At 42.7% G+C, this 27,610-nt stretch overlaps 1 protein-coding gene across 2 annotated transcripts in view; it reads left to right on the top strand.

Moving 5' to 3' along the window:
• The window catches only part of arfgef2 (ADP-ribosylation factor guanine nucleotide-exchange factor 2 (brefeldin A-inhibited)), a 34,647-nt gene that overhangs the window by 4,196 nt on the left and 2,841 nt on the right, over positions 1-27,610 (top strand). For both annotated transcript variants that reach the window (XM_070838998.1, XM_070838997.1), the window contains exons 4-38: positions 1,889-2,035; positions 2,750-2,929; positions 4,607-4,910; positions 5,944-6,102; positions 6,206-6,333; positions 7,549-7,682; positions 8,534-8,768; positions 8,872-8,971; positions 9,500-9,639; positions 10,523-10,631; positions 10,720-10,909; positions 11,672-11,783; positions 11,877-12,082; positions 12,234-12,318; positions 13,241-13,412; positions 13,575-13,726; positions 14,107-14,235; positions 14,326-14,484; positions 14,886-15,033; positions 15,620-15,716; positions 15,839-15,879; positions 15,983-16,152; positions 16,601-16,752; positions 16,838-17,010; positions 17,174-17,334; positions 18,320-18,450; positions 19,392-19,521; positions 19,667-19,802; positions 20,679-20,817; positions 20,999-21,056; positions 21,543-21,651; positions 21,782-21,921; positions 22,966-23,143; positions 23,610-23,748; positions 26,372-26,489. In XM_070838998.1, coding sequence (XP_070695099.1) covers positions 1,889-2,035; positions 2,750-2,929; positions 4,607-4,910; positions 5,944-6,102; positions 6,206-6,333; positions 7,549-7,682; positions 8,534-8,768; positions 8,872-8,971; positions 9,500-9,639; positions 10,523-10,631; positions 10,720-10,909; positions 11,672-11,783; positions 11,877-12,082; positions 12,234-12,318; positions 13,241-13,412; positions 13,575-13,726; positions 14,107-14,235; positions 14,326-14,484; positions 14,886-15,033; positions 15,620-15,716; positions 15,839-15,879; positions 15,983-16,152; positions 16,601-16,752; positions 16,838-17,010; positions 17,174-17,334; positions 18,320-18,450; positions 19,392-19,521; positions 19,667-19,802; positions 20,679-20,817; positions 20,999-21,056; positions 21,543-21,651; positions 21,782-21,921; positions 22,966-23,143; positions 23,610-23,748; positions 26,372-26,489 — 5,061 coding nt within the window. The remainder of the gene's footprint in view (positions 1-1,888; positions 2,036-2,749; positions 2,930-4,606; positions 4,911-5,943; positions 6,103-6,205; positions 6,334-7,548; positions 7,683-8,533; positions 8,769-8,871; positions 8,972-9,499; positions 9,640-10,522; positions 10,632-10,719; positions 10,910-11,671; positions 11,784-11,876; positions 12,083-12,233; positions 12,319-13,240; positions 13,413-13,574; positions 13,727-14,106; positions 14,236-14,325; positions 14,485-14,885; positions 15,034-15,619; positions 15,717-15,838; positions 15,880-15,982; positions 16,153-16,600; positions 16,753-16,837; positions 17,011-17,173; positions 17,335-18,319; positions 18,451-19,391; positions 19,522-19,666; positions 19,803-20,678; positions 20,818-20,998; positions 21,057-21,542; positions 21,652-21,781; positions 21,922-22,965; positions 23,144-23,609; positions 23,749-26,371; positions 26,490-27,610) is intronic.

Below are 27,610 nucleotides of genomic sequence, written 5' to 3'. Positions count from 1 at the left end.
TTTCTAGTCGGCTCAGCTCACAGATCCCTTTGGCTCAGCTGTCAGCCAGAAAGCTAACGTTATGCTATAATTTCACAGCATGATTAACAACAACAGTAGCAGCTAACCAGCTACGTCGCTGTTCCCAAATCAATATCAGGATTTTCTCAAACAAACAAATGGTTATGTGTGACTTCACTGAAGCAGCTAGATGTGACATGATCGCTCGTGCCGACTTTACCGTGCCCTGATTTTCCGCAGACAAAAGCATCCAGATCACAGGCCGAACGAGGAACATTAGCGTAAACCGATGAAAGACGTGATCAGAGAGTGATCATGTGATCCAAAGCGTCGGTGAGCCCAGGGGGGGATTAGTTTACTTCCTGCAGCTTGTTGCGTCCAGAGGATGAGACGCTGACGGAGCAGCGTTATAGTAAAATAAGCTAGCTTGGTACGGCGTCGTGACAAACTGTAGACAGAGGCTCTGACTGCGTCCCTGTTGCTATGGTTACATGGCTCCATAGCAACCCAAGGAGGAGTCTCTATCCTCCTTTTTCCCACTGAATTAACTAAAATGTGTAACTGTTGCAGCGGCCATTTTTTTCTCTTTTCTGTGAAGTGGCTCTGTTTTTATGCAACTGGCCGCAGGTAGAGGTTTTGTTTTATTACTCACCTGCCGAGGGAGGTGAATCCTGCCGCACTTGTTTCACATGTCTGATACACACCTTGAAAATGACACCATGTTCGACACACACTCCATCTTTATTTCCTCTGTGGTAGCTACACTTGTGTGGTCACGCTTCTAATCCCTTAAGTATGTCCAGTGTGTCGCTGGACGTACTGGGGGCAGGAGTTAATTCACAGTACTGGCCGGGGGTCTAACGAAGTTGAGCTGCATTATGGGAAATGTAGTCAGGATGTGTCACACTCTTTGACTTTGGTTTTTGACAGTTCTTCAAAAAACCCGCTCAGATTCTATTCTCTAAATAAGTCTGTTTGAAGCCTTCTGTTTATTGTGTAGTGATATTAACTTATTTATCTATTAACAGCATAATACATTAAGTAATAGAATTAAGAGAAGAGAAAGTACCATGAATTGATAAACTGTTTAGCCTATTAATTGGCAGGCAACATGAATAAAAGCTAAATGTGCAGAACACACCAATAAGTTATAAATACTGAGTCAGTTTCAATAGACTGAGCAAACACAAGGCCTTTATCAACTTTAGAGACCATAAAACAACATGCAAAAAGTCTGTCAGCTCTCAGGTTTTATGAGACACGTTATGTTTGTATCTCTCACAACAACCATTCAACTTTTCTTAAGTTTAACATTAAATTATTGATTATTTTGATGTGAAACTCTAGAGGGTTAGCAGCCAGTGTCTGACCCGCCCAGCTGTTTGTTTTTAGCCTCGTAGGCTAACACAGCAGGGCTAACGTTGGCATTTAGTCCGGTCCAATAACACCGGAGGATTTTACCTATTAAAATTTCAGACAGGCCTCTGTCTCTCTGGTTTGTCTGCTTTTTTTCTGGTTTTATCTGGTAAAATCCCCCCATTTACTGGACTTTAAGCGACAGATACTTGCCTTGTAGTGTTAGCCACCAAGGCTAAAAACAAACATCAGCTGACCATGCCTGCGCTCACCGCTCCACTGGGATGCAACAGCTCTCTGACCGAAGCTATTTTGGCATCATTTCATCTCATGATCAAATTATTTAGGCTGATTATCTGCAAAACTCACAAGCACCACTCAGATTAACCCTGAACTCACAGCAGCACAAACAAATCACACACATTTAGTGATTTTTTTCCACATCACACTCCACAAAATGACTCTCGGACTACTCTGATAATTACACCTTGGCCATGCTGCCCTCACCTGTGCGCTGTTTCCTCCACCGCAGAAGCTGATCGCGTACGGCCACATCACAGGCAACGCCCCGGACAGCAGGACCCCCGGCAAGAGGCTGATCGACCGGCTGGTGGAAACCATCTGCAACTGCTTCCAGGGCCCGCAGACGGACGAGGGGGTCCAGCTACAGATCATCAAGGTACGCCCCACACCTCTCTGCACATCTGGCAGCCTTCAGATCCTCCAGCTGTCAGTGTTGTTGTTTATGTCAGATGCTTTCAGGTCAAACAGTCGGGATGGAGACGCTTAAGTCCTGTACGCACGAAAAATTTCAGTCACGGCTCGCAGTACTGGAGGAAATCAATATTAATTTTTATCATAATCAGCATTTTTGGAGGAGGATCAATGTGTGATATAGTTTTTATTATAATCTAGCCATTTAATGTTGGCTAATTAGTTCACTCTTTTACCATGTTTTCATCACATTTATTCACTTTTCCTGGCCTCCCTCTCTGTAGGTGTGATTCATAGCTGCTCACTGAAATACACATCCTGGTAGGTCTGAAAGGGCAAAGTCTCTCCGGTTAAAAGAAGCAGGCAGTTTTATCAATGTTGACGGAAGATTTATAGGACAGATTAACGGCATCTGTTTGGATTACATCCACTTGCCGAGGGAGACCTGAATGTCGGTGCAGTTTATTTTACGCTGACTGATACAAACGTGAAGCACAAAATAATATTCAAATGAATCAGCCTCGTGGACGTTTGCGGACCAAACTGCAGCAGAGTCTGAGAAACAAACGTTTGCAGCGTTAGCGTGACGCATGAGCGGGGAAGTTGAGGGATGATTCAGCAGCAGCAGCATCTTCTAAACAAGTCTGGTAACTCTTCACTTCCTGTTCCCTCTGTCCAGGCCCTGCTGACGACCGTGACCTCCCCGCACATAGAGATTCACGAGGGCACGGTGCTGCTCACCGTCCGGACCTGCTACAACATCTACCTGGCCAGCCGCAACCTCATCAACCAGACGACCGCCAAGGCCACGCTCACACAGATGCTCAACGTCATCTTCACGCGCATGGAAAACCAGGCTGTTAGTCCAGTTTAACAGTGTCACTGTCTGCTCCTGTGCCACAGCTATCCTGAACATCAGTTTATCCTTTACAGACACTCCCTTGTATAAAACCATTCCTCTTAGAGGTGTAACACTGCGTGAACTTTTGAACGTTTGGTACGTGAGCTAAACAATTATTGTCAAAATAGTTAAATAATCCAGTTAGTCCAATGTGCAGAACAGTAACAGTACCTGCAGAATATTTCGGCTGCTCAGCTGTAGCATGTTCATGGATATGCTAGCCATCGGTAGCCTGTTAGCTTTTACTGTCACAGCTGTTTCAATCACAAAAAAGAGACCCATAACGCCGACTGAGTGCAACACTATTTTGTTTTAAGCATAAGAATAGAACAAACAAAACATAAACAGCCACATATACGTTCATGTCACTTTATACAGTAAAAAATCATTAATCATCTCAAACACAATCCATTTTCCCAGTGTTGCAAGACTTTTTAAACCTTTATTAGCGCCACCTTAGCGTAAAAGTCATTCTTTCAACATTTCGGATATTATTCATCATTATTATCATTATTTATCCAGTCTCATCGTTGGAGGTTCGGTCTGTCTCCATTTTTGTGTTACAGCTTTCTTGCTGGCTGCTGATAATATCTTTTAAGAGATATTTGTGTTTTGTCGGTAAGTGAGCTGCAATAATTCCCAGATAGATTGTTAAAAAAGAAAAAAGAGCTCCTTCACCCAAAAATGGCTTTGAGTAAAGATGTTCAAAGCAAATTTAAACATGTTTGATTTGTGCTGTGGTCAAAAAGCACCTCTAAGTCACGAGGGAGGAAAAGTACAGTAGACTGATCATTAGATTAGACTTAATCTGCTCATCTTGAGGTTCATTCTTGTGTTTTGGCGTCCTACAAGAATGTTTATATTCCTCATACTTTGCATACTGATCTCAGCAGCTTCTGTCTGAATGCTCCATCATGTTTTAGCATTTTAGCAGCCAAAGCCAATTTGCATGCTTCGCAGGTAGATTTTCAGTGGGCAGGATGTCTTTTCTCATAGTTTGAGTGTCTTTACAGTCGCTACAGACACATATTCATGTTGAAAAAAGACATTAAAAAGTGCATTTTGCATAATATGTCCCCTTTTACACTCACTAGAGCCATTTATCTATTTATCTGGTTGTTTGCCTTTGTGTGTATTTTGTTGTAATATTATTTTTGTACACTCTTGAGACTCTTGAGAGGTAATGCAGTCAGGTGTGATGCATGCCAGGTGAGGCATACAGTTTTTTGACTGACTGGGCTGAGTAAATACCTCCAAGTAAGAAGTGAAGCAGCAAAAGTAAACGTTTGGACATTGAACTGGTTCCCCCACATGCAGCACCACAGTGACTTCACTTTATATACTTTAAATACGTTAGTGCAGCATATTGTTGTTGTAGCTGCTGGAAGTGGAGCCAGTTTCAACTACTTTAGTAACAGTCAGACCATAAATCAGCTTGTAACAGCAGGTGTCATGACTCCTTGCAAGAAACAGAAATATAGTTTTCCTGTTTCAGTTGTCGTTGGATGGTTCTATTTTTTTAGAGCAAAATGTTTTTATTTTTTTCTGCTGTAGCCGCACCGAAAATGTCCCAAAATGTGAATTTTGTTTTTGTAGCGTTACAGTCCTAACTCCTCTTCATCCCCTCCTCCTCAGGCTCTGGAGGCCCAGGAGCAGGAGAAGGAGCGGCTGCGTCTTCCCCAGCAGAACCCGTCTCCAGTCCCAGGTAATCTGAGGTCTGGCTCCCCTCGCTCTGACCGGACGCCCACTCCGGAGCTCCAGAGCTCCCCGTCCCCGGCAGCCAGTTCTCCAGACCTCACTGCCGCCCCCAGCTCCACGCCCCCTCCGCCAGCCCCCGACCTGGACCGGGTAGAGCCAGACATGCCGTCAATCAACGGAGAACCGGAGGGCGGCAACGCTCGGATGAATGGAGGAGAAGAACAAGTCACACCATCTAGAGGTGCGTCGCTGATGGGCCTCCAGCTTTGAGCTTTAACGTTCCTGTTCAGTCGAAGATGGAGCCATATGTCCAAAATCTGCTATCATGGCATATCTAACTTTAGATCATGTGTTTATATCATCATACAGTAATTGTTGTGTAAATTTAGTAAAGAAATGTTTCATAATAATGATGCCATACTTCATCACCTTTCATTAGTATGTAAGCAGGAACATCCCTGTCTGCATCCTGAATTGTTGTGGCCATTCACAACAAAAAACCTTTATTGACAGTTTTATACCGTCATGTGATACAGAGACTCCTTTCTAACCAGCCGGACAGCTGCTTCAAGTTGACGTCACAGAGCGAAAAGCTGAAAACAAGCTTTACTTCGTCTTTTCAGGCCAAATTTGGGTTTTGTCGTAGCTCGAAAACTGACTCCCGTAGAAAAGTTCCATAAAAAAAGTTACACAAAACACGACACAAACAAACAGCTGTTGTGTCGACGTCTGTTCGCCCATCAGAGAGTGTTTCTTGTAGTGGTGTCTTCAGCGGTTAGGTTAGGTTTAGGTTCGCTTATGGCTGGGCGTAGCAGAGGTCGTCTGGTGGAGATCTGCACTTTTCTAGTTTTCTTCTTCTATTTGGTTTATTCAGCAGCTTTACGTGAGACAGCACTCGAGTTAAAACATTATTTCAAAATGGAGCTTTTCCTGTCACTCTCTACTGTCACTGTCAGATGATAATAATAATGATAATAATAATAAATAGAATAAAGATAATGAATCTGAAAATAATTATTTAAATAAATGAATACCAGCCTGGCTCCTGTCAGTGGGATGCTCCTGCTCCATGTTTACAGTTTCACTCTCCTCCTCCATGTCTGCCCAAATCACAGCTGGATTCACAAAATCACACAGTATCACGAATACAGAAAAAAAACATCCCCGAATCTCTACCGTCAAATCACCAAGAATCTTTTCATCTTTAAATCTTTTTGTGCAGCGTCTTTAATCTTCCGTGTCTTTTTCACACTCTTTTATTTGTTTTACGTTAGATTCAGTTTTTGAAGAAGAGGGTGCAGAGCCGCCTCCTGCAGCAGCTCAGCCAGCGGAGGAAGAAGACAAACCAGCGAGGAGTCCAAACCCAGCAGAGTCGGCGGCGCCTGAAGGAGACGAAGGCGAGCATCAGCCGACTGAGACGCACAGCAGCGCAGGTCAGAACTTACCTGTGTGTCCTATTTCTGTTTATTTTTTCTGTTTATTAGTCTTTTAGTCTCGGTCTCAACCTGAAAACGTCCGTTGTGGCCTCTCCTCCAGGACTCGAGCAGCCTGCCCACCCCGTCACCGAGCAGACCGAGGTGGCGCCCCCCAGAGTCAGAACGGAGGCTCAGCAGATGAACGGCATTATCGAGGACCGCTCCTCTGTTTCCTCCACAGACATGCTGGTGAGCACCGTCAACAACATTAGTTATTAATCAGGCGTCTGCTGTGAGGGGGGGGGGGCTGCAGCCTGAGTGAAACACAGTGGAAATAACATTTAAACATATGAAATATTGATAAAGTTAATCTGATAGTTGCTTGCAGTTGCAGTATTTTGCTGTGGTTTAACTTTGAAACATGAATGGCATCTGATTGAAGTTTAGGGAGTTTGATTCTTTATTCGTTTGTGTTGAAAACATTCGTAAGTTCACCTACTTAAAAAAAAAAAAAGGAATCGCTTGATGCTTTACAGTATCAGCCAACGTCGACCACGGTGATTTTGTGTCGATGTTTGATATTAAAATTAAGAAATGAGAAAGTATCAATTGTTTATTTATTGGCAGCAACATATGAATCAAATTCCCAAATCTGTTTCTCTTATAAATAACTGAAACCACAGCAGTCCAACACTCGGTTACTTTAACAAATAAAACTTTCCAAAGGAATGAAATAACATTCATAATAACAATAATAATTTTATTAAACAGAAATTAGAACCAGAAGGATGCTGGGAAACTTAAGATCCATTTTCTCAAAGTCTAAAACTGAGGATATCTCAAGGTCTTAAATTTATTGTGTAGCGTTATTTATTTACTTAAATATTCTTAGGAACAGTGTATATTAAGTATTAGAATTAAGAGATGAGGCAGGCTACAGGAATGAAAGCTAAATGTGCACAATAAACCAAGTTAGACAATAAATCCTACGTAATGAGGTTGTATATTGTCTATACAATGGCATCACTAATGTACGACTAGTTTGTCTACATGACGTGTTCCCTCGGCCCGAGTATCTGCATCGCTCATATTGAGAATATCGACAGGAGATTTAAAGTGAAACCACCTCCGTATCAGGTTGAGTTTTAACGGAGTGTGGATGTAAGATGGTTGAGGTACAGAGACATAAATGTTTACCTGAGGAGCAGAAAGGAGACAGGTGAGACCATCTGGAGCTCTGCCACAAACCTCAATCAGTATGGAAGTGTCCCGACATGAAGACAATTGAAATTTGAGCTGCTGCTTTCCTTTTTTAAGATAAGATGTGTCTTTATTAGTCCCACGACGGGGGAAAGTTACCAGGACGAGAGCTGCTGTAAGAGGCTCCCAGTCATGCGGTGCCACCTTGATTTTTCCTGTGACGCGGGTATAAAAAGTAACGCCGACTTCCCTCGTCTGTCTCAGGATGCCGAGGCCCTGCAGGGACCCCACAACGCCGCCCGCTTCTCTCACATCCTGCAGAAAGACGCTTTCCTGGTGTTTCGCTCTCTCTGCAAACTCTCGATGAAGCCCCTCGCCGACGGACCTCCAGACCCAAAGTGAGTCTATGACTTGAATGCCATGAAGATATTTTCTAGCAGCATCCTGATCTAGAATAAATTATATATTTTTATTTTAAACAGTCTATTTGTAGGGATTTTCTCTACAAATGTACATGAAAATAAAGAATCCTAGAAAGAGATAAAGACCAAAAAACAGCAACAACAACAAACAAAAAAACATGGATCATTTTAGGCATTTATAAGACAGAGCTCCTGCAGAAGTATGAGTTAATTCCATGAGGTAGACTGTTCATGTGGTTTATTAATAGGTGACATTAATTTTTTTTTTAAGGCTTTATAAGGATATATATGCATCTATCTAATTGATTAGTAACTTCTCATTCTGTACAAGCATTGGAAGTTTTCACTTTCATTTTGACACGGGACAAGTCACGCCCTTTTACCTCTTTTTTTTTTTTTTTGTTTGTTTTTGTTTTCATCTGAGTCTCCGCAGGTTAATTTGCCTATTTTCCACCCTGCTGTCATCTCTAGTTACCGTAACGTTACACCCTGAGCCAGTCAGTGTGAATTGGCCAAAGTAAACTGAGCCGGGAGAAGCTCAAGCAGAAGTCAGTCTGGCCTACATTAAATGAATACCACGCCAGCACCATTAAACCCCAGTATCTTGTATTTCCCTCAGCGAAGAGTAAAGTGGAACACTATTTATTAATGGTGCATTAAGTCTCATCAATATCTACTGAGCACCTCTTAAATTTCTTAGACTGTCTCCTTTAAATTTACTCTCACAGTGTCATTGGTTCACTTTATTATTAGAATATCCTTCTGAAATTTAGCTTCAAGTGTTTCACATGTGGATAAATTACTGTGTGGCTTCCTCCCCGCTGCAGGTCCCACGAGCTGCGGTCCAAGATCGTGTCGCTGCAGCTGCTGCTGTCCGTGCTGCAGGGCGCTGGGCCGGTGTTTCGCACCCACGAGATGTTCGTGAACGCCATCAAACAGTATCTGTGCGTGGCGCTGTCCAAGAACGGTGTCTCCTCTGTGCCTGAGGTCTTTGAGCTGTCACTGGCCATCTTCCTCACCTTGCTCTCCCACTTCAAGGTCCACCTGAAGATGCAGATTGAGGTACAGGTCGCAGAATAACAGATACACAAACACACCTGTAGTTTTTTGTTTTATTATAGGATTTATGTTGGTCACACTGACGTCTTCGTCCGTGCTGTCTCAGGTGTTTTTCAGGGAGATTTTTCTCACCATCCTGGAGACGTCGACCAGCTCCTTTGAGCACAAGTGGATGGTCATCCAGACACTAACACGCATCTGTGCAGGTAATTAAGTAAAGTTTATTTAGTAAAGTACAGAACAAAGTCACAAAGTGCTTCACAGGAGTAAAAGAAAATAAAAACGTGTATTTATGATAACATCATAAAAGGGAGGTACCACTCAGCTTTGTCGCAAACTAAAACGTAACAATTAAAAACACACTGTCAGTTATCAATTAGTCTGCTTACTGTGTTCATTTAGGCTCTTTTCATGCATGACAACAGGAGGGAAAACATGTTAAAACTACACTCACTCTTTTCTTTTATGTACTTCCAAGACACCTTGTCTGACGGCGACCTGTCCTAAGAAAATATTAAAAAATAAGGCCCAGGCTTTAAAATACCGAAGTTCTCCTTTAAGTGTCAGTAATAGCGTTTGTAACTGAGTTGACGGAAAAATAAATCAGGAATATTTGCAAACATCATAAAAACAGCAAAGCTCTGAAACACCCAGACAAGACAGACGTGACGCATGACGTAACAAATGTGTTTACTCCTTATAGTTAAAAATCTTTTTCTAATGCACTTTCCCAGATGCCCAGTGCGTGGTGGACATCTATGTGAACTACGACTGTGACTTGAATGCGGCCAACATCTTCGAGCGCCTCGTCAACGACCTGTCGAAGATCGCTCAGGGCAGGAGCGGTCAGGAGCTCGGCATGACTCCTCTGCAGGTACGGTAAAAACCCACAGGAGACAGTAGCGTCTCAGCGTGTCAGGTTTACACTGAAGTTATAAGCCCTCAGTTCTAACGGTTCCTTCATTCTCCACAGGAATGTATGTTGGCACTTTTTAATGTGTTGTTTTTAATGAATATTTGATTTGATTTGTTACACACTTGATTTATTACAATTTAATTTAAAGGAAAACACCAGTTCTACTGCGGCACTGAGTGTTAATATAAAAGAAAATGTCAGAATAACACAAAAAAGCTTATTTCCATCGCGGTCCCTTTTGGGGAAGAATCAAGACAGCAGAACTGAAATGGCAAGAATGACAAATTAATTGATCAAAAACAATAATAATAATAATAATAATACATTGACAGTATTAACAACATCAGCCACTACCTCAGTGCTTCCCTAAACAATACCGCGCCCTGTTGTCAACACAAAACTGATTAAAAACTCATAAAACATCGAAAATATCAATATCAATTCATTTACAACCACCTGAACAGATAATAAGAAATACATAATCTACAGCTGAACAAACTAAGAATATAAACTAAGGAAAGACGGACATAATATCCTACTGTTCACACCCTTTGAGGCAGTTCTTAAGGGCCAGTTTGAAACCCCCAAAGATTTTAAGATTTCCAGGCAAACTATTCCACAGATTTACTGTCATGTATTAAAGTCCCCCCCGGTTGCTCTTAAACTTGGTAGGCACAAAGCCGGTGGAGTTGCCCCCAGTGGAATAGCTGTGAATGCTGTGAAAGCTGTGAAATTTTTTTTTGTTTCTGCCTCCTGCTCATGTTTACGCTAATATTTTTTGCTATTTTTGCCATTAAAATGTAAAGCAATTTGAGTTTATGTGTAATGAAATGTGCCACAGGAGCTGAGCCTACGTAAAAAAGGTTTGGAGTGCCTGGTTTCCATCCTCAAATGTATGGTGGAGTGGAGCAAAGACATGTATGTCAATCCAAACCTCCAAGCTAACCTGGGTAAGTGTGCAGGAAATATGTGAGCAACACACAGGAGAGAGAGGACGGAGTGGAAAAATGTCATTATTGTTTGCCTTGTCGTTCGCAGGCCAGGAGCATCCATCCGACAGTGACGGAGGAGAGCTGAAGCTCCCTGAGCAGCTGGCGGGGCGTCGGGACAGCATCAGCTCGCTGGACTCCACCGTCTCCTCCAGCGTCCCGGTTTCCCAGGCCGACCACCCGGAGCAGTACGAGGTCATCAAGCAGCAGAAGGACATCATCGAGCACGGCATCGAACTGTGAGCCCCGTTTCTCAGCACAGCGACGGCTTAGGATCATGTGGGATGAGCCTTTATCAAAGGAGCAGTCCCTGAGTGGTGTAGGGCTGCACTGTTATGGTTAAAACTATAATATTCTGATCAATATCACAGTTATTAAGCAGGATTATTAATTGATTTGGGGGATAAAATATTTTTATTGCACAACACAACAGTGTTTCCCCTCCACGTTGTGTTACATTCCTGCTAATGTACAAATCTTTTCAACAAGTATTAGAAGACTGGAGTCTTCCTCCATCCTTTGGTCTATCTGTGTCTCAGAGTCAGGAAAAGGGAATCAGGCGTTGAAGGCAGCAAAATCTGAAGCAAAATAATTTATTTTGCTCTCTCGGACAGCAACTCCAATAAACCTGAGTCAATTCCAGAATTAGATTGAATTAAGATCTTTTGTTTTTGATTTGATTCTTCCTATCACTCCTTCTAAGAACTTTTCCGTCCTAGCTGCAGTTCAAACACAAACTATCCTTTGTCAGGAGTTTGTCCCAGCGGACTGGTTTATCCTATCTGCTATCCAGTCCAGGTAATGGACTTTTATATAAATTTACACAGAAATCATCAGCAAATCGAGTTCAGCTAGCAGCTAGTATTGTATGTATTTAAATACACAGCAGTATCTACTTGATAAAATGTCTACAATTTTGACATCGGCCTATTTTATAGTCTTTGTTCTTGTTTAGAGAAGATGAGCGTTGATTTTTTTATTTTCCTCTGCTGTCTCCTCAGCTTCAACAAGAAGCCAAAGCGAGGTATCCAGTACCTGCAGGATCAGGGCATGCTGGGCTCCACAGCTGAGGACATTGCCCAGTTCCTACACCAGGAGGACAGACTGGACACTGTGAGCGGTCGCACAAGCTTCAGCTACACAACACCGTTTAATCTCAAGCAATAAGAACGTTCACTCCCAACCACTTTACCTGTGCATCCACAGACCCAGGTTGGAGAGTTCCTTGGCGAGAACATCAAGTTCAACAAAGAGGTGATGTACTGCTATGTGGACCAGCTGGACTTCTGTGGGCGGGACTTTGTCTCGGCGCTGCGAGCGTTCCTGGAAGGCTTCAGGCTGCCTGGTGAGGCTCAGAAGATAGATAGGCTGATGGAGAAGTTTGCTGCCCGATACCTCGAGTGCAACCAGGGGTAAGAAAAACCTCGGATTTAAAGAAAAAAAAATATAAGTACTTGGATGGAAATATTGGTGCTTTTGCTTTTTGAGTTTACGTTTGATTAAAAGCAAACATTAGACGGTGCAGCTGCTAACCGTTGCCCTCGTATGTGTCCTCTTTTACAGACAGACTCTGTTTGCCAGTGCAGACACCGCCTACGTGCTGGCGTACTCCATCATTATGCTCACCACAGACCTGCACAGCCCTCAGGTGAGAACGGGGGATTGTTTTACGTCACCGCCATGATCACCTTACATTTTGTCATTATGTCTTGGCTCTCTGGGGAATGTTCATAAGTGTTGTGCAAGTTCATACTTAACAACTTCTAGCACAAAGTTGAGTTCATGCAGATTAAAATGAACCAGCTAATGTTGTTAATGATTTATTTATTTTTTGATCATCATTCACTCTCAGATATTTTGCGTCAGCTCAATTTGTAGTTTCAAATATGTTGCCGATTATTTGGACGTTTGCACCAGATTTTTCAGCTACAGTTTGGTTTAAAATGGAGACTGAGAGCAGCCAAACTCTGCTACCAAGGTGAGGTTGTGGAAGACAGTTTCATGTCACAGGTCATCATGTTCAGACTGAACACAGCAACAAGACACAAGGTGGTTATACTGCATCAGCAAGGTAAAGATTTCAGAGCAGACTGGGGTTTCAAGATGTGCACTTCAAGCTCTGTGGCAGAAGCACAAGGACCGTAGACGCAGTGGTCAGAAACTTAGTGCAGTAGATGAAAGACATATTATACTTACTTCCCTTAGAAATCAGATGATGTCCAGCAGAGCCATCAGCTCAGAACCAGCAGAAACCAGTGCGACTCAGGTACACCCATCTACTGTCCAGAGAAGTCTGGCTGGAAGTGGTCTTCATGGAGGAATTGTGGCCAAAAAGCCAAAACTCTGACGTGGAAACATGGCCAGCTATGCACTAATACAGCAGAACTGTGGTGCAGAGAAATGCATGCATGGAAAATTTGAATTTGTCTGTAGCAGAAGGCAGTTTGTTCGCCGAAGGGCCGGAGAGCAGAACAACAATGAGTGTCTGCAGGTAACCGTGATGCTGGTGGAGGTTGCAGAATGAATACACACGTCTTCTCTTAAACTAACATTGACGTTCATTCACATAGGTGAAGAACAAGATGACGAAGGAGCAGTACATCAAGATGAATCGCGGTATTAATGACAGCAAGGACCTGCCTGAGGAGTATCTGTCCTCCATATACGATGAGATCGCCGGCAAGAAGATCGCCATGAAAGAGAGCAAAGAGTTCTCCATCACCCCAAAGTCCACCAAACAGAGTGAGTGTTCATTACTTGCTCAAATAAAACTGTTTTCTCTGACGTTTGCTTTCTGAAGATTACCGAATAGTTTGACGCTTTGAAGCTTCGTTCAAAATGTCCACCACCTCCATCTGAAACAACACATAAACGCCAGAAACGTTTACGTCCTCCTCCCTCCAGGCGTGGCCAGCGAAAAGCAGCGGCGTCTACTGTACAACATGGAGATGGAGCAGATGGCGAAGACCGCTAAAGCCCTGATGGAGGCTGTCAGCCACGCGCAGGCCCCCTTCTTCAGCGCCACTCACCTGGAGCACGTCAGGCCCATGTTCAAGGTATTCCGAACCACGTCTTTGAACAGTGAGGTGCAAACCCTAACCAGAGAGGCAAAATCGCACAAAGCCGGGTTCGTATGAAGTCTTGAAAGTTTGCAAAGTGCTTAATTTTAGCTGTTTATAAGGTGAGGAATATGATTTTCAACATATTCTGGTGTTTCATCTGCACAATCACTCATGTAAACCCAAAAACTTTCTATATTTGAACTGAAATCATGATAATTGAAGACAATTTAGATTTAGAGTGAGGAAATTTTTGGTGCCTTGAAAGTGCTTAAAAAGTGCCTGAATTTTACTCTCAAACTTCTGTACGAACCCTGACCAAGTAAAATATCAGATGCCAGAGATGTACGCCTACTGAAGATGTCTGTGTGTTGCAGCTGGCATGGACGCCGTTGCTGGCAGCGTTCAGCGTGGGGCTGCAGGACTGTGACGACCCAGAGGTGGCCTCGCTGTGTCTGGAGGGCATTCGATGTGCCATCAGGATCGCCTGCATCTTCAACATGCAGGTGTGGTGATCTGCTACACGTGATACTTCAGTGCTGCTTATATTGTGCTTATAGTGCTGCTGTGTAACTGTTGGAACTTCCTGTCTGCAGCTGGAGCGAGACGCTTATGTCCAAGCTTTGGCCAGATTCACTCTGCTGACGGCCAGTTCCAGCATCACAGAGATGAAGCAGAAGAACATCGACACCATCAAGACCCTGATCACCGTCGCCCACACTGACGGGAACTACCTGGGCAACTCCTGGCACGAGGTGACTCCCCACTGATGGGATTTATGAGGAAAAATTGTTAAAATGAATTTATTTAGGTGTGCTTTATCAATTAATTAATTAATGGACAACGTGGAGGCAGAGAACTGTCTTGATGCCAGAGTCCATTAATCCCTGATTATGGACACTTTGAAGGCCCTTTACACCACGATCGCCTCCCAGAGAAGAAAAATAAAACCATTTATTCATATTTTCATGTGTTCAAGTGCTTATTAGTTGACTTTTGAGGATATATTCTGAGTTGCTTGGTATATATTATGTTCTCACCACCTAAGGAAAAAAGGAAAATTCCCCTAACTTGTGGATTTTAATAGTAAAAGTGGTCATTTCTGATCATACAGCCGCTAGAATTATTATTTGTGCCTTGTGTGTGTGTGTTGTAGATCTTGAGGTGCATCAGTCAGCTGGAGCTCGCCCAGTTGATCGGCACTGGAGTCAAGACGCGCTACATCTCAGGGGTGGTCCGGGATAAGGAGGCCAGCATCAAAGGCTTACCGTCTGGCACAGAGGAGTTCATGCCCCTGGGCCTGGGTAAGTCTCACACACACACACACACTATTTTAACATATTTTGGGTTTGAAAGGTACAAAACTTTTGGTAACAGGCAGCTAACAGATTGTTATTAATGATTTAAGGGTTCCCTACAGAGATATACCAGACTCCATTGACAAAAACAATAATTTTATCTGGCAGAACATGGGAGTTGCTAGTTTACTGCTGCTTCGATTTGACATGACTACTGTTTGACATGCGGATATTGTATTGAATCCAAATGAACCCTCTGAAACACCAAAGTCGCACAATAACACAAACAAATTAACTTATCCAGACAGCGAGAGGCCGGCAACTCCTCATGTAGAATTACTGTTTTTTTCAATGGAGTTTGGTATATTTGAATACTGCCATACAACGGCTGTATGTGGTTAAACAAAAAGGATCTTACAGTTCTACCTATTCTATCTATTTCAAGCCACTAAATATCCAACGTTGACTCCAAAGTTATTTAATGTAAAAACCATCAGTTTTGCAACGATAATTATTGTGTTGTCTGCGCCTGACGCCTGAAGCACATTCTGATATACGAAAGCTGGATGGTTAAATGTGTTTGGTGTTGCAGGTAATCTGGTGGGGAGTCAGGATAAGAGACAGATGGCTCACATCCAGGAGTCAGTCGGAGAGACCAGCTCTCAAAGTGTGGTGGTGGCCGTGGACAGGTAAGACAAATCTCCCACCTACACGTCATCAATAACCTAAAATAACATAAAGAATCCACGATCTGTGTGTCTGTATATGATGAATGAAGTCTTGACACTAAAAGCTACTTAAATATTTTCAGGATCTTCACTGGTTCCACCAGATTAGATGGAAATGCGATTGGTGAGTGTATCAATCATCGCCCTTGTGTACGGTGTTTCTACTTGTACGTGTTACAAACAGAAGGGAAGTTATTTAACAGGTGTTGCTGTTTAATCGTTCCCAGTGGACTTTGTGCGGTGGCTGTGCGCCGTGTCCATGGACGAGCTGGCCTCGGCGCACCAGCCCAGGATGTTCAGCTTGCAGAAGATTGTGGAGATCTCCTACTACAACATGAACCGTATCAGGCTCCAGTGGTCTCGAATATGGCAGGTCATAGGAGATCACTTCAACAAGGTCAGTGGACCAGAGGGTTTTAAAAAATCTGGAAAACCATCTGAAAAGTGGGGGGGTCCAATGGCTCCTTCCCTGCTTCCTATACTTTATATCTGTATGTCTGTGTATGTGGAGGTGTGTTTAAATTATGTTTATGTTTTTAAGTGTATTTTATTGTGCTCTTTTTCTTACCACTGAGTGACTGTGACAAGTGAATTTCTGCGATGCAGGATTAATAAAGTTTATCTAATCTTACACCATTTTCAACCATTTTCACACTCAGCCTTCACTGTGATCTCAGCTACGCAGTCATGAAGCTTTACAGGAAGCTTCATGACTGCGTCTTGCAATGCGTTTGAGATGCTGTCGCGAGAAAGGGACATAAAAACAGAGCTGACACTATTGTGGCTAAGTAGCTGCTTGCTCACATATGAGGTGACGATTTGAGGCCGTCTGCGTCTTCCTCCAGGTGGGCTGTAACCCCAACGAGGATGTGGCCATCTTTGCTGTGGACTCGCTGCGGCAGCTCTCCATGAAGTTCTTGGAGAAAGGAGAACTGGCCAACTTCCGCTTCCAGAAAGACTTCCTCAGGCCTTTTGAGCACATCATGAAAAAGAACAGGTAGAGAACTTTAATTTTAAAGGGATGAAAACGGCCTCCTCTTATTATTAGTGATAATAACTCTCCCCCTCCCTTCCTCCCCCAGGTCCCCCACTATCAGAGACATGGTGATCAGGTGTGTGGCTCAGATGGTAAACTCGCAGGCGGCCAACATCCGCTCAGGCTGGAAGAACATCTTCTCCGTGTTCCACCAGGCAGCATCCGACCACGATGAGACGATAGTGGAGCTGGCCTTCCAGACCACTGGGCACATTGTCAGTGAGTGACAAAAAAAATAAAAAAGTGATGGCGGTTATGTCTTGTCGAAGTGCTCAGCTGACTGTGAGACGGAGAATTAAAACACCGCACACCAACCGAATGAATCAGCTCTTGTTTTCTGACTTTCTTTCCTCCTCCCTCTCTCTCTCTCTTTTTTCATCAGTGAACACCTTCCAGCAGCACTTTGCAGCTGCTATCGATTCGTTCCAGGATGCGGTGAAGTGCCTGTCAGAGTTTGTCTGCAACGCAGCTTTTCCTGACACCAGCATGGAGGCGATCCGGCTCATACGACACTGCGCTAAATACGTCTCGGAACGGCCACAGGTGGGAGCAGACGCACCGGCTGAATATAATATAATACAGAATAATAAATGGCACATACAGTTAGGTTCAGAAGTATTTGAAGAATAAAACAACATATTTTATTTATAAAGCGCCTTTCAAAGACTTACAAGCTGCTGTACAGTGCAGACGTTGAGGAAAAACAGGTTTGGTGTAGAAAGTTAAAAGAAAAGAAACATTTTCTATGAGATATAAAGTTAAAGTGGAATATTACAGTTTAGAAACAATAAAAACAAAGCAAGTATGGAAGACAAACTAAAAAAAACAGTAACAAACCGCACAGAACAGCAGGTACGCCGCCAGAATAGATCTGAAATCAAAGAGATGAAGATGAAGTGCAGACTTTAAGCTTTAATTCAACAAAAATATGGTATGAAACATTTTTAAACACTTCCCCTATTTTCAGTTCTAACTGGACATATTAAATTTTCATTATTTGATCATTACAGGTTTTTTACCTGTGAAATTTTTGACATATTTAAATATTTCAGATAAAAAGAAGTTAATAATTATTATTGATTGAAAGTAAGGAGTAAAAGGACGTCAGGTTATGCTTATTATTTTTATTCGTTTTTAAAAGTTTTCATTCTACTTTACAGAAAATTATTTGATTTCAAGTCGGCTGCCGTAAGTAAACTGTAGGTTTCTTTGTTTGTTTGCAACCAGTTTTTATTCTATTTTATTTTATCTGAAAATATTTAGGCCACTTTTAACGTGTGCGGAGTTTAACACCATGACGGTGGCTACAGCAGGCCTGAGATCAGTGCTACAAGCGTGAAAATACACCAGTCTTCTGTTTATAATCCTTCCTCCAATATGGATGTGAACACCCTCAAATTAAAGCTGAGAGTCTGCACTTTAACCCCATATTCTTTATTTAACTGTAACTTTGAAAGCAGCTGAAATAGCGAAGCTCATGTCGGTGTACGTGGACCGAACTGTATTAATGTGCTGCATCCCCGTGCAGACCCTGAGGGAGTACACCAGCGATGACATGAACGTTGCCCCCGGTGACCGGGTGTGGGTTCGCGGCTGGTTTCCCATCCTGTTTGAGCTCTCCTGCATCATCAACCGTTGCAAGCTGGATGTCCGGACCAGGTAGGGGAAACAAAACAGCTCCGCATGTTGGTCATTTCACTGTGGTGCAGTTTTCAACTCTCTCCTTGTGCTTTATGAAAAATGTAAAAATGAGTAGCATAAAACAAACTAAAAAGAATGTCACACAAACAGTGTGCTATGAAGATAAAGGTGAAGCATGACTGGAAGAAAATATGGGAATTTTGATATTTATACCTGTATTAGGACTCTCAAACACCTTTAAATAGCCAGGTGTTGTGCTTGATGCTAACTAACACTTTAAAATAACAAAGTCACACAAACAAACTAAATGATGGAGACAGTGATTAGACCAGCAACTCGCATGTAATATTACTGTTTTTGTCAATGGAGTCTGGTGGTTTCTGGTTTAACAAAAGTAACCTCTACATGGTTAGACCTGTAAGATCTGTTATCACACTATTCAAAAACCACCAGACTCCATTGACAAAAGCAGTAATTTAACCTCACAGAACACAGGACTGACTGGACTACTGCTGCCTTGATTGGTTAGTTTGTTTGTGTTATTGTGTGTCAGACAAATATTGTGTTGGATCTGAATTAACCCTTTAAAACACCAAAGTCGCACAGTAACGTAAATAAACGAAATGATCAGCGGTAGATTAGCAACTCACATGTAAAATGATTGTAAATGATTGTAAAATGTTTTTTTTCAATGGAGTCTGGTGGCTCTGCACCAAGTGCTATAATAACTTTTTCTGGTTAAACCAAAAGGATCTTCCAGGTCTCTCTCTGTAGGCATCCTTTCCATAATGCTGTCAGACACTTAGAATAACAATCTGAGCCTGTCAGAGGCAAAAACAAGCACTTTTAGTGGACGTGCTTTGAGATCCCGTGTTGTGACCTTGCGGTTCTTGGTGGTTGCCGCGATGCGAAGCGACGAGACTAATGTGCGAACCGTTTCCTCTTTCCATTTCTGACAGAGGTCTCACCGTCATGTTCGAAATCATGAAGAGTTACGGCCACACCTTCGAGAAGCACTGGTGGCACGACCTCTTCAGAATCGTCTTCCGCATCTTTGACAACATGAAGCTCCCCGAGCAGCAGACAGAGGTCAGAGGTCACCGATAGCAGGCCGTCAAGCCCCAGAGGCTGTTTATGTTTTGTCAAGATGCTTAAATGTTTGAAAGATATCCTCTTTTGTGATCTAAAAAACTGTCAGTAATTTGTTTTGTTTTGTTTTTTTTTTAATTTCCAGAAAACCGAGTGGATGACGACGACATGTAACCACGCGCTGTACGCCATCTGTGACGTGTTCACCCAGTTTTACGAGCCTCTCAGTGAAATCCTGCTGGCTGACATTTTCACACAGCTGCAGTGGTGTGTCAGGCAAGGTGGGTGTTCAGAACACGTGTGGACAGGTAACGCTCCCAATACTCACCTGTCCACGCAAAGTGCAAATAATGCTGATGAGGCAGAGAGGTAATTATGCAGTGTCATATGTTACAAACTGGGTATGTCCCTCCAATATCTTTAAAAAATATATAGATAACATTAATGAGCTGATACAAGTTGTTTTGTTAACCAGGAACAGCTGTTATCTCGCATTCTTCAGAGGCACCAAACTCCATGGACAAAAACAGTAATTTAACCTCACAGAACAAGAGAGTCGCTGGTCTACTGCTGTCTTAATCATTTAGTTTGTTTGTGTTATTGTGTGACTTTGGTGTTTTAAGGACTTCAGTTCAGATCCAAACTAATTTGTTTAAACACCAAAGTCACAGCAGCTACACCAGCTACTCTTGTTTACTCTACAAGGTAAAATTACTGTTTTTGTCAGTGGAGTCTGGTGGCTTTGAACCGATCGATATAACCCACCAGACCCCATTGACAAAAATTGTAATTTTACCTTGTAGAGTACAGGAGTTGCTGGTCTACAGCTGCCTCTATTGGTTAGTTTGGCTTTGTCATTGTGTGTTATACAAGTATTGTGCTTGATCCAAACTAACTTTAAGTTAGTCACACAATAACACAAACAAACTACAGGCAATGGTTGAGTAGCAACCACTGTGAAAATTAGTGTTTTTTTAAATGGAGTCTGGTGGCTTTGAACCGACGGAAATAACCGCTGTTTCTGGTTAAACCAAAAGGATCTTCCAGGTCTATCTCTGCAGGGATCCTTTCTGTAATGCTGTCAGACACTCAGAGTGACAATCTGAGTTTCTGTGTGCGTCAGATGTGTTTTGAAGTCGTTCCCTTGTCCTCCACAGACAACGAGCAGCTGGCTCGGTCGGGGACAAACTGCCTGGAAAACCTGGTGATCCTGAATGGGGAGAAGTTCAGCCCCGAAGTCTGGAACATCACCTGCTCCTGTATGCTGGAGATCTTCCAAAACACCAGCCCTCACGCGTAAGTCCTGACGTTCTTGATTTTTGAAAGTGTTTTCAGTTATTCAATTCATTGCAATGAAAGTCACTGTTTGCTCTTTATGGGGATTTTAGGGATTAGAGGCTGAGGGTTTTTGTGCTTTAAGGCCTTTCGTCAGGTTGTCACAACACATGATCCCTGTTGTGTTTGCTTTTCCCACCAGTTTGTTGACTTGGCGACCAGCAGGACAGGAAGATGAAACAGCAGATGGAAAACATTTTGTAAGAAAACACTCTGATTACGACACTCGTTAGCAGCAAACACAGTGTTACAGCCGCAGCTCAGCAGCACACCAGTACTGTCGGTAGTACTGGTAGTACTGTCGGTAGTACTGGTAGTACTGTCTGTACTACTGGTAGTACTGTCGGTAGTACTGTCTCTAATACCGGTAGTACTGTCTCTAATACAGGTAGTACTGTCTCTAATACCGGTAGTACTGTCTGTAGTACTGGTAGTACTGTCGGTAGTACTGTCGGTAGTACTGGTAGTACTGTCGGTAGTACTGTTGTTAGTATCACCAGTAGTGTCGGTAGTGGTAGTATTAGTATCAGTAGGAGTAGCAGTATCTGTAGTAGTAGTAATACTATCGGTAGTAGTAGTATCGGTAGTATTAATATTAGTAGCAGCAGTATTAGTACGATCAGTAGTGTTTGATGTTTGATCTGATGGCGTCTGATGGTGTTTGCTGTGGTTTATCTCCTCTGCAGGACGCTGACTTTGACAGTCAGTCCCAGAGCAGCTATGACAGAGCTCTGTCGGACAGAGGACACAGTCAGATGTCCAGCGACGACACCTGGAAGGGGAAGTCCAACGCTAGTGAGCGCGCACACACACACACACACACACACACACACTTATACCCACTGACTGTCAGTTTTACCGTTAAATGCTCACATCTTCACTCCTCTGATGTGTTTCTGCGTTGTTGTTGTTTTTTTCTCTCCAGGACTTTCGGACCAGAAGCTGTTCGCAGGGCTGCTGATCAAATGTGTGGTACAGCTTGAACTGATCCAGACCATCGACAACATCGTCTTCTTCCCAGCAACCAGCAAGAAGGAGGATGCTGAGAACATGGCCGCTGCTCAGGTGGGTCACAACACCTGAAAAATTATCGATTTTATGGGAAGCGTGATGCCGATCATCCTTGTTTTTGTCTTGTTGTTGTTGTTTTGCTTACTTCGAGTCGCCCACCGTGATTTTGTGTTGTCTCGTGTTCATTTGCGCCCCACGTGAAACTCCAGCTGTTATCTCGCTTTCTTCAAAGGCACCAAACTCCAGGGGCTTCAGTTCAGATCCAAACTAATATGTTTAAACACCAAAGTCACAGCAGCCACACCAGTTACTCTTGTGGACTCTACAAGGTAAAATTACTGTTTTTGTCAGTGGCGTCTGGTGGCTTTGAACCGTAATTTTTACCTTGTAGAGTCCAGGAGTTGCTTCACGCGTGTTTGGTGGAAACACACGATAAGATTGTGACTTAAAGTCATGTGTGATGCAGAATAAACGTACTAATAAATGCACCTAATTCTCATCGCAGCTTCTTAATTCACTCAGACCCTTTTCTCCTTTAAGTAAAATTATGGGGGATATAAAACAGTCTAAATTGAGATACTATCCCTTCTGTCCAAGATCTGAAATGTTCAAAGCTGTTTCATAAAATACGGTCAGGACAGGTTAACTGTAATCTAGGACAGTATTAGAGTTTTTAAATTGTTTGAAACTCACCTTTTATTAACAAAAACAAGCTGTTTAAAATCAGCTAGTTGTGTCAGAGGTTTTAATTAGGCAGACCGCCATTTTGGAAATTGACGCCGGGTCACATGACTGCACCAGGAAGTTTAGTAGCTGTCACTTTAGTTAAATTCAAGGAAAAAGCTGTAAATTTCCAGAATATTTAAAAGCTCTGTGACACCTGTGGGTTAAAATGCCCCAATTCACTGCTCCTCTCTTTCCATCTGTATTTGAGGAAAATGTGTTACAGATGAAAAGGAGGAGCAGAGAGACGAGCTGTGAAGCTGATGCATTGATCTTAACCTCCTCTGATTAATCGTGCTTTGATCGGATCACTCTGTGAAGCTTTGTGCGATCCTGCTGTCTAAAACTGTGATTTTTTTTTTTTTTTCCCTTCAGCGAGACGCCCTGGAGGAGTCAGAGTCCGAGGGGGGCGAGGCGGGCCCAGATCAGGGTATGTACAGACACATGACGTCGGCGCACCTCTTCAAGCTTCTTGACTGTCTGCTGGAGTCACACACCTTCGCCAAGGACTTCAACTCCAACAACGAGCAGAGGACGGCGCTCTGGAGGGCAGGTAACGTCCCCCGGTGACGCCTCAGCTCGTGAAGCAGCTGGATGAGGATTATCCGCCTTAGACGTCTTCACTTTTACCACAAACCAACAGAACGGGCGTCTGTCTTTGCACATTCGGCCTTTCTGTCATTTCTGTTGTTGTTTTTTTCTATATCTGGGGGGGTTTATTGGGTAAAGACAGAGAAAATGAGAATTGAACAAAGACTCATATCTGGATAAAATCTGAATTATTTCCTCTGCCATCCACTGATGTTTTTTGTTTGATTTAAGTACTTTGAGGTTATTGTTGTGGCTTTTTATTTTTGATAGATGGTTGAGAAACACAGAGGAAATGAGGGATTTGACATGTAACATAGTCAAACCAGAATCAAACCAGTCCTGCAGTTCTACGTGTCTTCACCACAAAGCCCTCTGCTGTTTTTGTTGTTGTTTTTTAACCAATGGCTGCCTCTCTGTTGTGCCCTCAGGCTTTAAAGGGAAATCCAAGCCCAACTTGTTGAAGCAGGAGACCAGCAGTCTGGCCTGCAGTTTGAGGATCTTGTTCAGGATGTACTCCGACGCTCAGCTGCAGGACTCGTGGCCTGACATCCAGACACGCCTGCTACTGTGAGTACGACGTAAACACGAGGCTGTTTACTCAGGACGGGGCTGAAAGGTGTATTTATTGGGGATTATTCTCACTCAACAGGGCGAATAACTACAGAAATACACCACAGTCTGGGCGGATGGGTGTCATTCCATCATCATCTTTACTGATTTGACTTCTTTTAAAACCAATTTTATAAAATCCATAAATATTGCATAACACATTACAGTACAAGCATTTTTATGCGCAAATAATAATACAAATAATATAAACGTCAATGTTTAACTGAAGTTTCTGCTTCGATTCTACTTCTACTCTTCAACTTTTGGTTATCTGTTAACATAATGACAATACATTTTAAAATATATATATAAAAGCCATAATTAAACTGGGAACCTTCAGATTACCAGAGGACTGTTATGACAGAACGACTGCAGCACTGCCTCATCTAAATACAGCCATGCTAACACAGCTAACAGAGCTAACAGAGTTAACAGTGCTAACAAAGTCAACACAGCTAACGGAGCTAACACAGCTAACAGTGTTAACATAGTTGACAGAGCTAACAGTGCTAACAGAGCTTAAAGTGCTAACAGAGCTTAAAGTGCTAACAGAGCTTAAAGTGCTAACATAGCTTAAAGTGCTTAAAGTACTAACAGAGCTGAAAGTGCTTAAAGTGCTAACAGAGCTTAAAGTGCTAACAAAGTCAACACAGCCAACGGAGCTAACACAGCTAACAGTGTTAACATAATTGACAGAGCTAACAAAGCTAATAGAGCTAACAGTGCTTAAAGTGCTAACAGAGCTTAAAGTGCTAACAAAGTCAACACAGCCAACGGAGCTAACACAGCTAACAGTGTTAACATAGTTGACAGAGCTAACAAAGCTAATAGAGCTAACAGTGCTTAAAGTGCTAACAGGGCGGTTAGCGGTTCAATCTACAGCCATTTGCTCACTGGGGTGACCTGTGGGGGCAACAGTAGGGTGGCTCACAGACACTGATGAGACCCCTCAGGTATCAACATTTGGTACCGCGTGATGAGGCATCGAAGTTCGGTACCCAGAGCAGGTCTATAATGAGAGAACATGTCACCCAGTGTGGCTCAATGATGTGTTTTTCATGGTTTTAGACAACAATAGAGCTCTGTGGCGTCTGTTGACAAAGAAAAACATACAATATCACCAGACTAATGTAAAATAAAATCATAACTGACTCCAGTCTTCCTGCCTCTGTGTTGCCGCCGGTGAAACGTTGAACCTCGGATAAAGAAGCACCAACTGTGTGATTTGCAGAAAAGTGCCGTACTTCTGGTTGTGCTGCGTCAAGCGAGCTGTTTTTCGACACATGGCTCATACCTCATTATATATTTATGGAGTTGTACTGCTGTTGCTGCTGTGTATGTGTTTTGGTGGAAAATATCGGCGTGCCGGAGCCTGGGTACAAATCACCTTGTTGTGTTTGTCACTGAGCCGCTGACTCATGTGTTACATCAGGGATACGTATGTGTGGTGTTCATCATTAAATGACTTAAGTTTAGGATGTGTAGCTTCGTCCTGCTCCCCTACAACAATAATAATAATAATAAAACTAATAAAAACAAGAGCTGTACTGATTCCCACAGGTCTTAATGGGAAAATGCTACTTTTGGAATAGATGGATATAGAGAGATATTCCTTCATTAGTCCCACGACAGGGAAATTCAGTGTTACAGCAGCAAGTGAGCAAAAGTAAAAGAGCAGCAGAAATTGAACTTTGTCACATTATTGTCACATTAGGAATAATAATGGAATATCAGTCAAATATTCAGTTTTCTTTCCTAAAAAAAGACAATATTCCTGCGAATATTGTTGACGTGCAGCTCTTTTCATTATCAAGTCAGATTATAGAGAAGCAGAATGGCTGAAGCTGTTTGACCTGCTGAATACAGCCTCCCTCTTTAATTCCTTCAAACACCCTCTCGAAAAGGTCGGCGCTGCGATATTTAAGCATATCATAAATCTTGCTTGCAAGGCGCAACACAGGAAGGGGAGCTGCACGCAAGTTTGGCAACTATCAACTTAAATTTATCAAACTGCGACAGCAACAGGTTTATATCCAAGTCTTCCAAAATGTTTAAAAGTAGGATGTGTTTCTGCATTTGACCACAGTTGTGAGCCTCTCTTTCTTGTCTTTCTAGTAAATACAAATATAAAAGGCAGGTACATTAACCCTTTGGACTCAAAATGGTTTCTTCGTCTTGTGACGTCATTTCTTGGAGGATCTTCTGATGCTTCATGTCCCTAAAATCTGTCCAACCTCAGCTAAAAGGTTCCAGAAGTCAATAAAGCAGAATCAGTGAGAAAAGGTGTTGAAATTGAACGATTCGTTAAATAAAAGTTTAGAAATGTTTTTTAATCAAATTTGACTAAATAAAGACAAAACAAAACAGCAAATGTAGAAACATAAACTAAATATTTGTTAAAGCTCATTTCAGAAATACGCTGTTTGCTGTGGTCCGTATCAAAGTCAGAATAACGTAGTCAGTGTTGTAGATGCATCAGTGTTGGTCATAACCGTGTGTGTGTGTGTGTGTGTGTGTGTGTGTGTGTGTGTGTGTGGGTGTGTGTGGGTGTGTGTGGGTGTGTGTGCGCTGTCTCTCTCAGGGTGTGTAGTGAAGCTCTGGCCTACTTCATCAGTCTGACGTCGGAGAGCCACAGAGAGGCTTGGAACAGCCTGCTGATGCTGCTTCTTACCAGGACGCTACGGCTGCCCGACGACAAGGCAGGAACACACACACACACACAGAGTGGTGCTTCAGGACTCAAACCTTCAGCTGCGTCCAAAAATCTGTAATAACTTCACATAAATCTGGAAATAATCTTAAAGTTTGAGAATCCAGAAACAGAAACAAACACAAGATGTACACATGACGTGCAAAATGAAGAATAAATATCAAATTTAGGCAAATTTGTGGAATTGATCGATTTATTCATTGAATTTGGTTGCTTGAATTAAGTGCAGATCAGATCGCTGCACCCCACTGGATCATAACTGCAGCTGTGATTAAATCTGATCCAGTATCAGGAATATTTTGATGATGTCCGGAGCTAAAATACAGCAGAAAGTCAATAAAATGTCCAGTAGGTAAAAATGACAGCTGTCAAAACTGATCTGAGCCTTGAAAATCTTTTGTATTCTCTCTCTTTCTTTCCTTCAACATGCTTTTTGTGGTTGTACTTTTGCGAGGTGTCACCTATGAATCATTCTCTCTCTCCGTGTCAGTGAGTGACTCACTGATGATTCATGGCAGCCCATGACTCAGCTTCTCTTTCCAGGGCATTTTAGACCAGAACCGTCGCAGTTTTTAGTCAGAAAACAACCCGGCGTGCAGCTCGACGCAGTAGGAAATGTTGGCGCCGTGTAGCCGGCTCCGCCAGCGCCACACAAACCACGGCATCAGCAGAAATTAAAAACAAACAAAGAGTGTTGTTTAAGTGGACAGGCTGGCACCATCTTCTTGTGCAAGACCTCAAATCTAAGAGGTAGAAATTGTGTTTGTTTGCCTGAATGTAATTTCGTAAATTGCCCTCAAACAGCAGCAGCAGCAAAAACAGCAAACAGCCTCTGGACACGTGAATCTGACGCCCTGCTGTGAACTCTTTGGCCTCCCAGCAGCGCTCACACGTCCCAGAGTGACCCGTCCTTTCTCTGTCGTGTATTTTTATCGGCCGTCCAGTCACACAGTACAAGGAACGCTGAATCCTCCTTCAGATTACTGTGACTGAATGGTTTAGTTACAGGGCTGTAAGCCACGAGAATAAGGTTCAAGTCCTGAATGGGACCAACAAATATTACTTAAGTTTAATTGTTAACTTATATACTATCAGTTTGGTTAGGTTTAG

The sequence above is a fragment of the Pempheris klunzingeri genome, chromosome 11 (assembly GCF_042242105.1).
Source record: "Pempheris klunzingeri isolate RE-2024b chromosome 11, fPemKlu1.hap1, whole genome shotgun sequence".
Lineage (NCBI taxonomy): Eukaryota > Metazoa > Chordata > Actinopteri > Acropomatiformes > Pempheridae > Pempheris > Pempheris klunzingeri.
The sequence above is the reverse complement of the archived record's forward strand: the minus strand, read 5'-3'. Positions and strand labels throughout refer to the sequence as shown.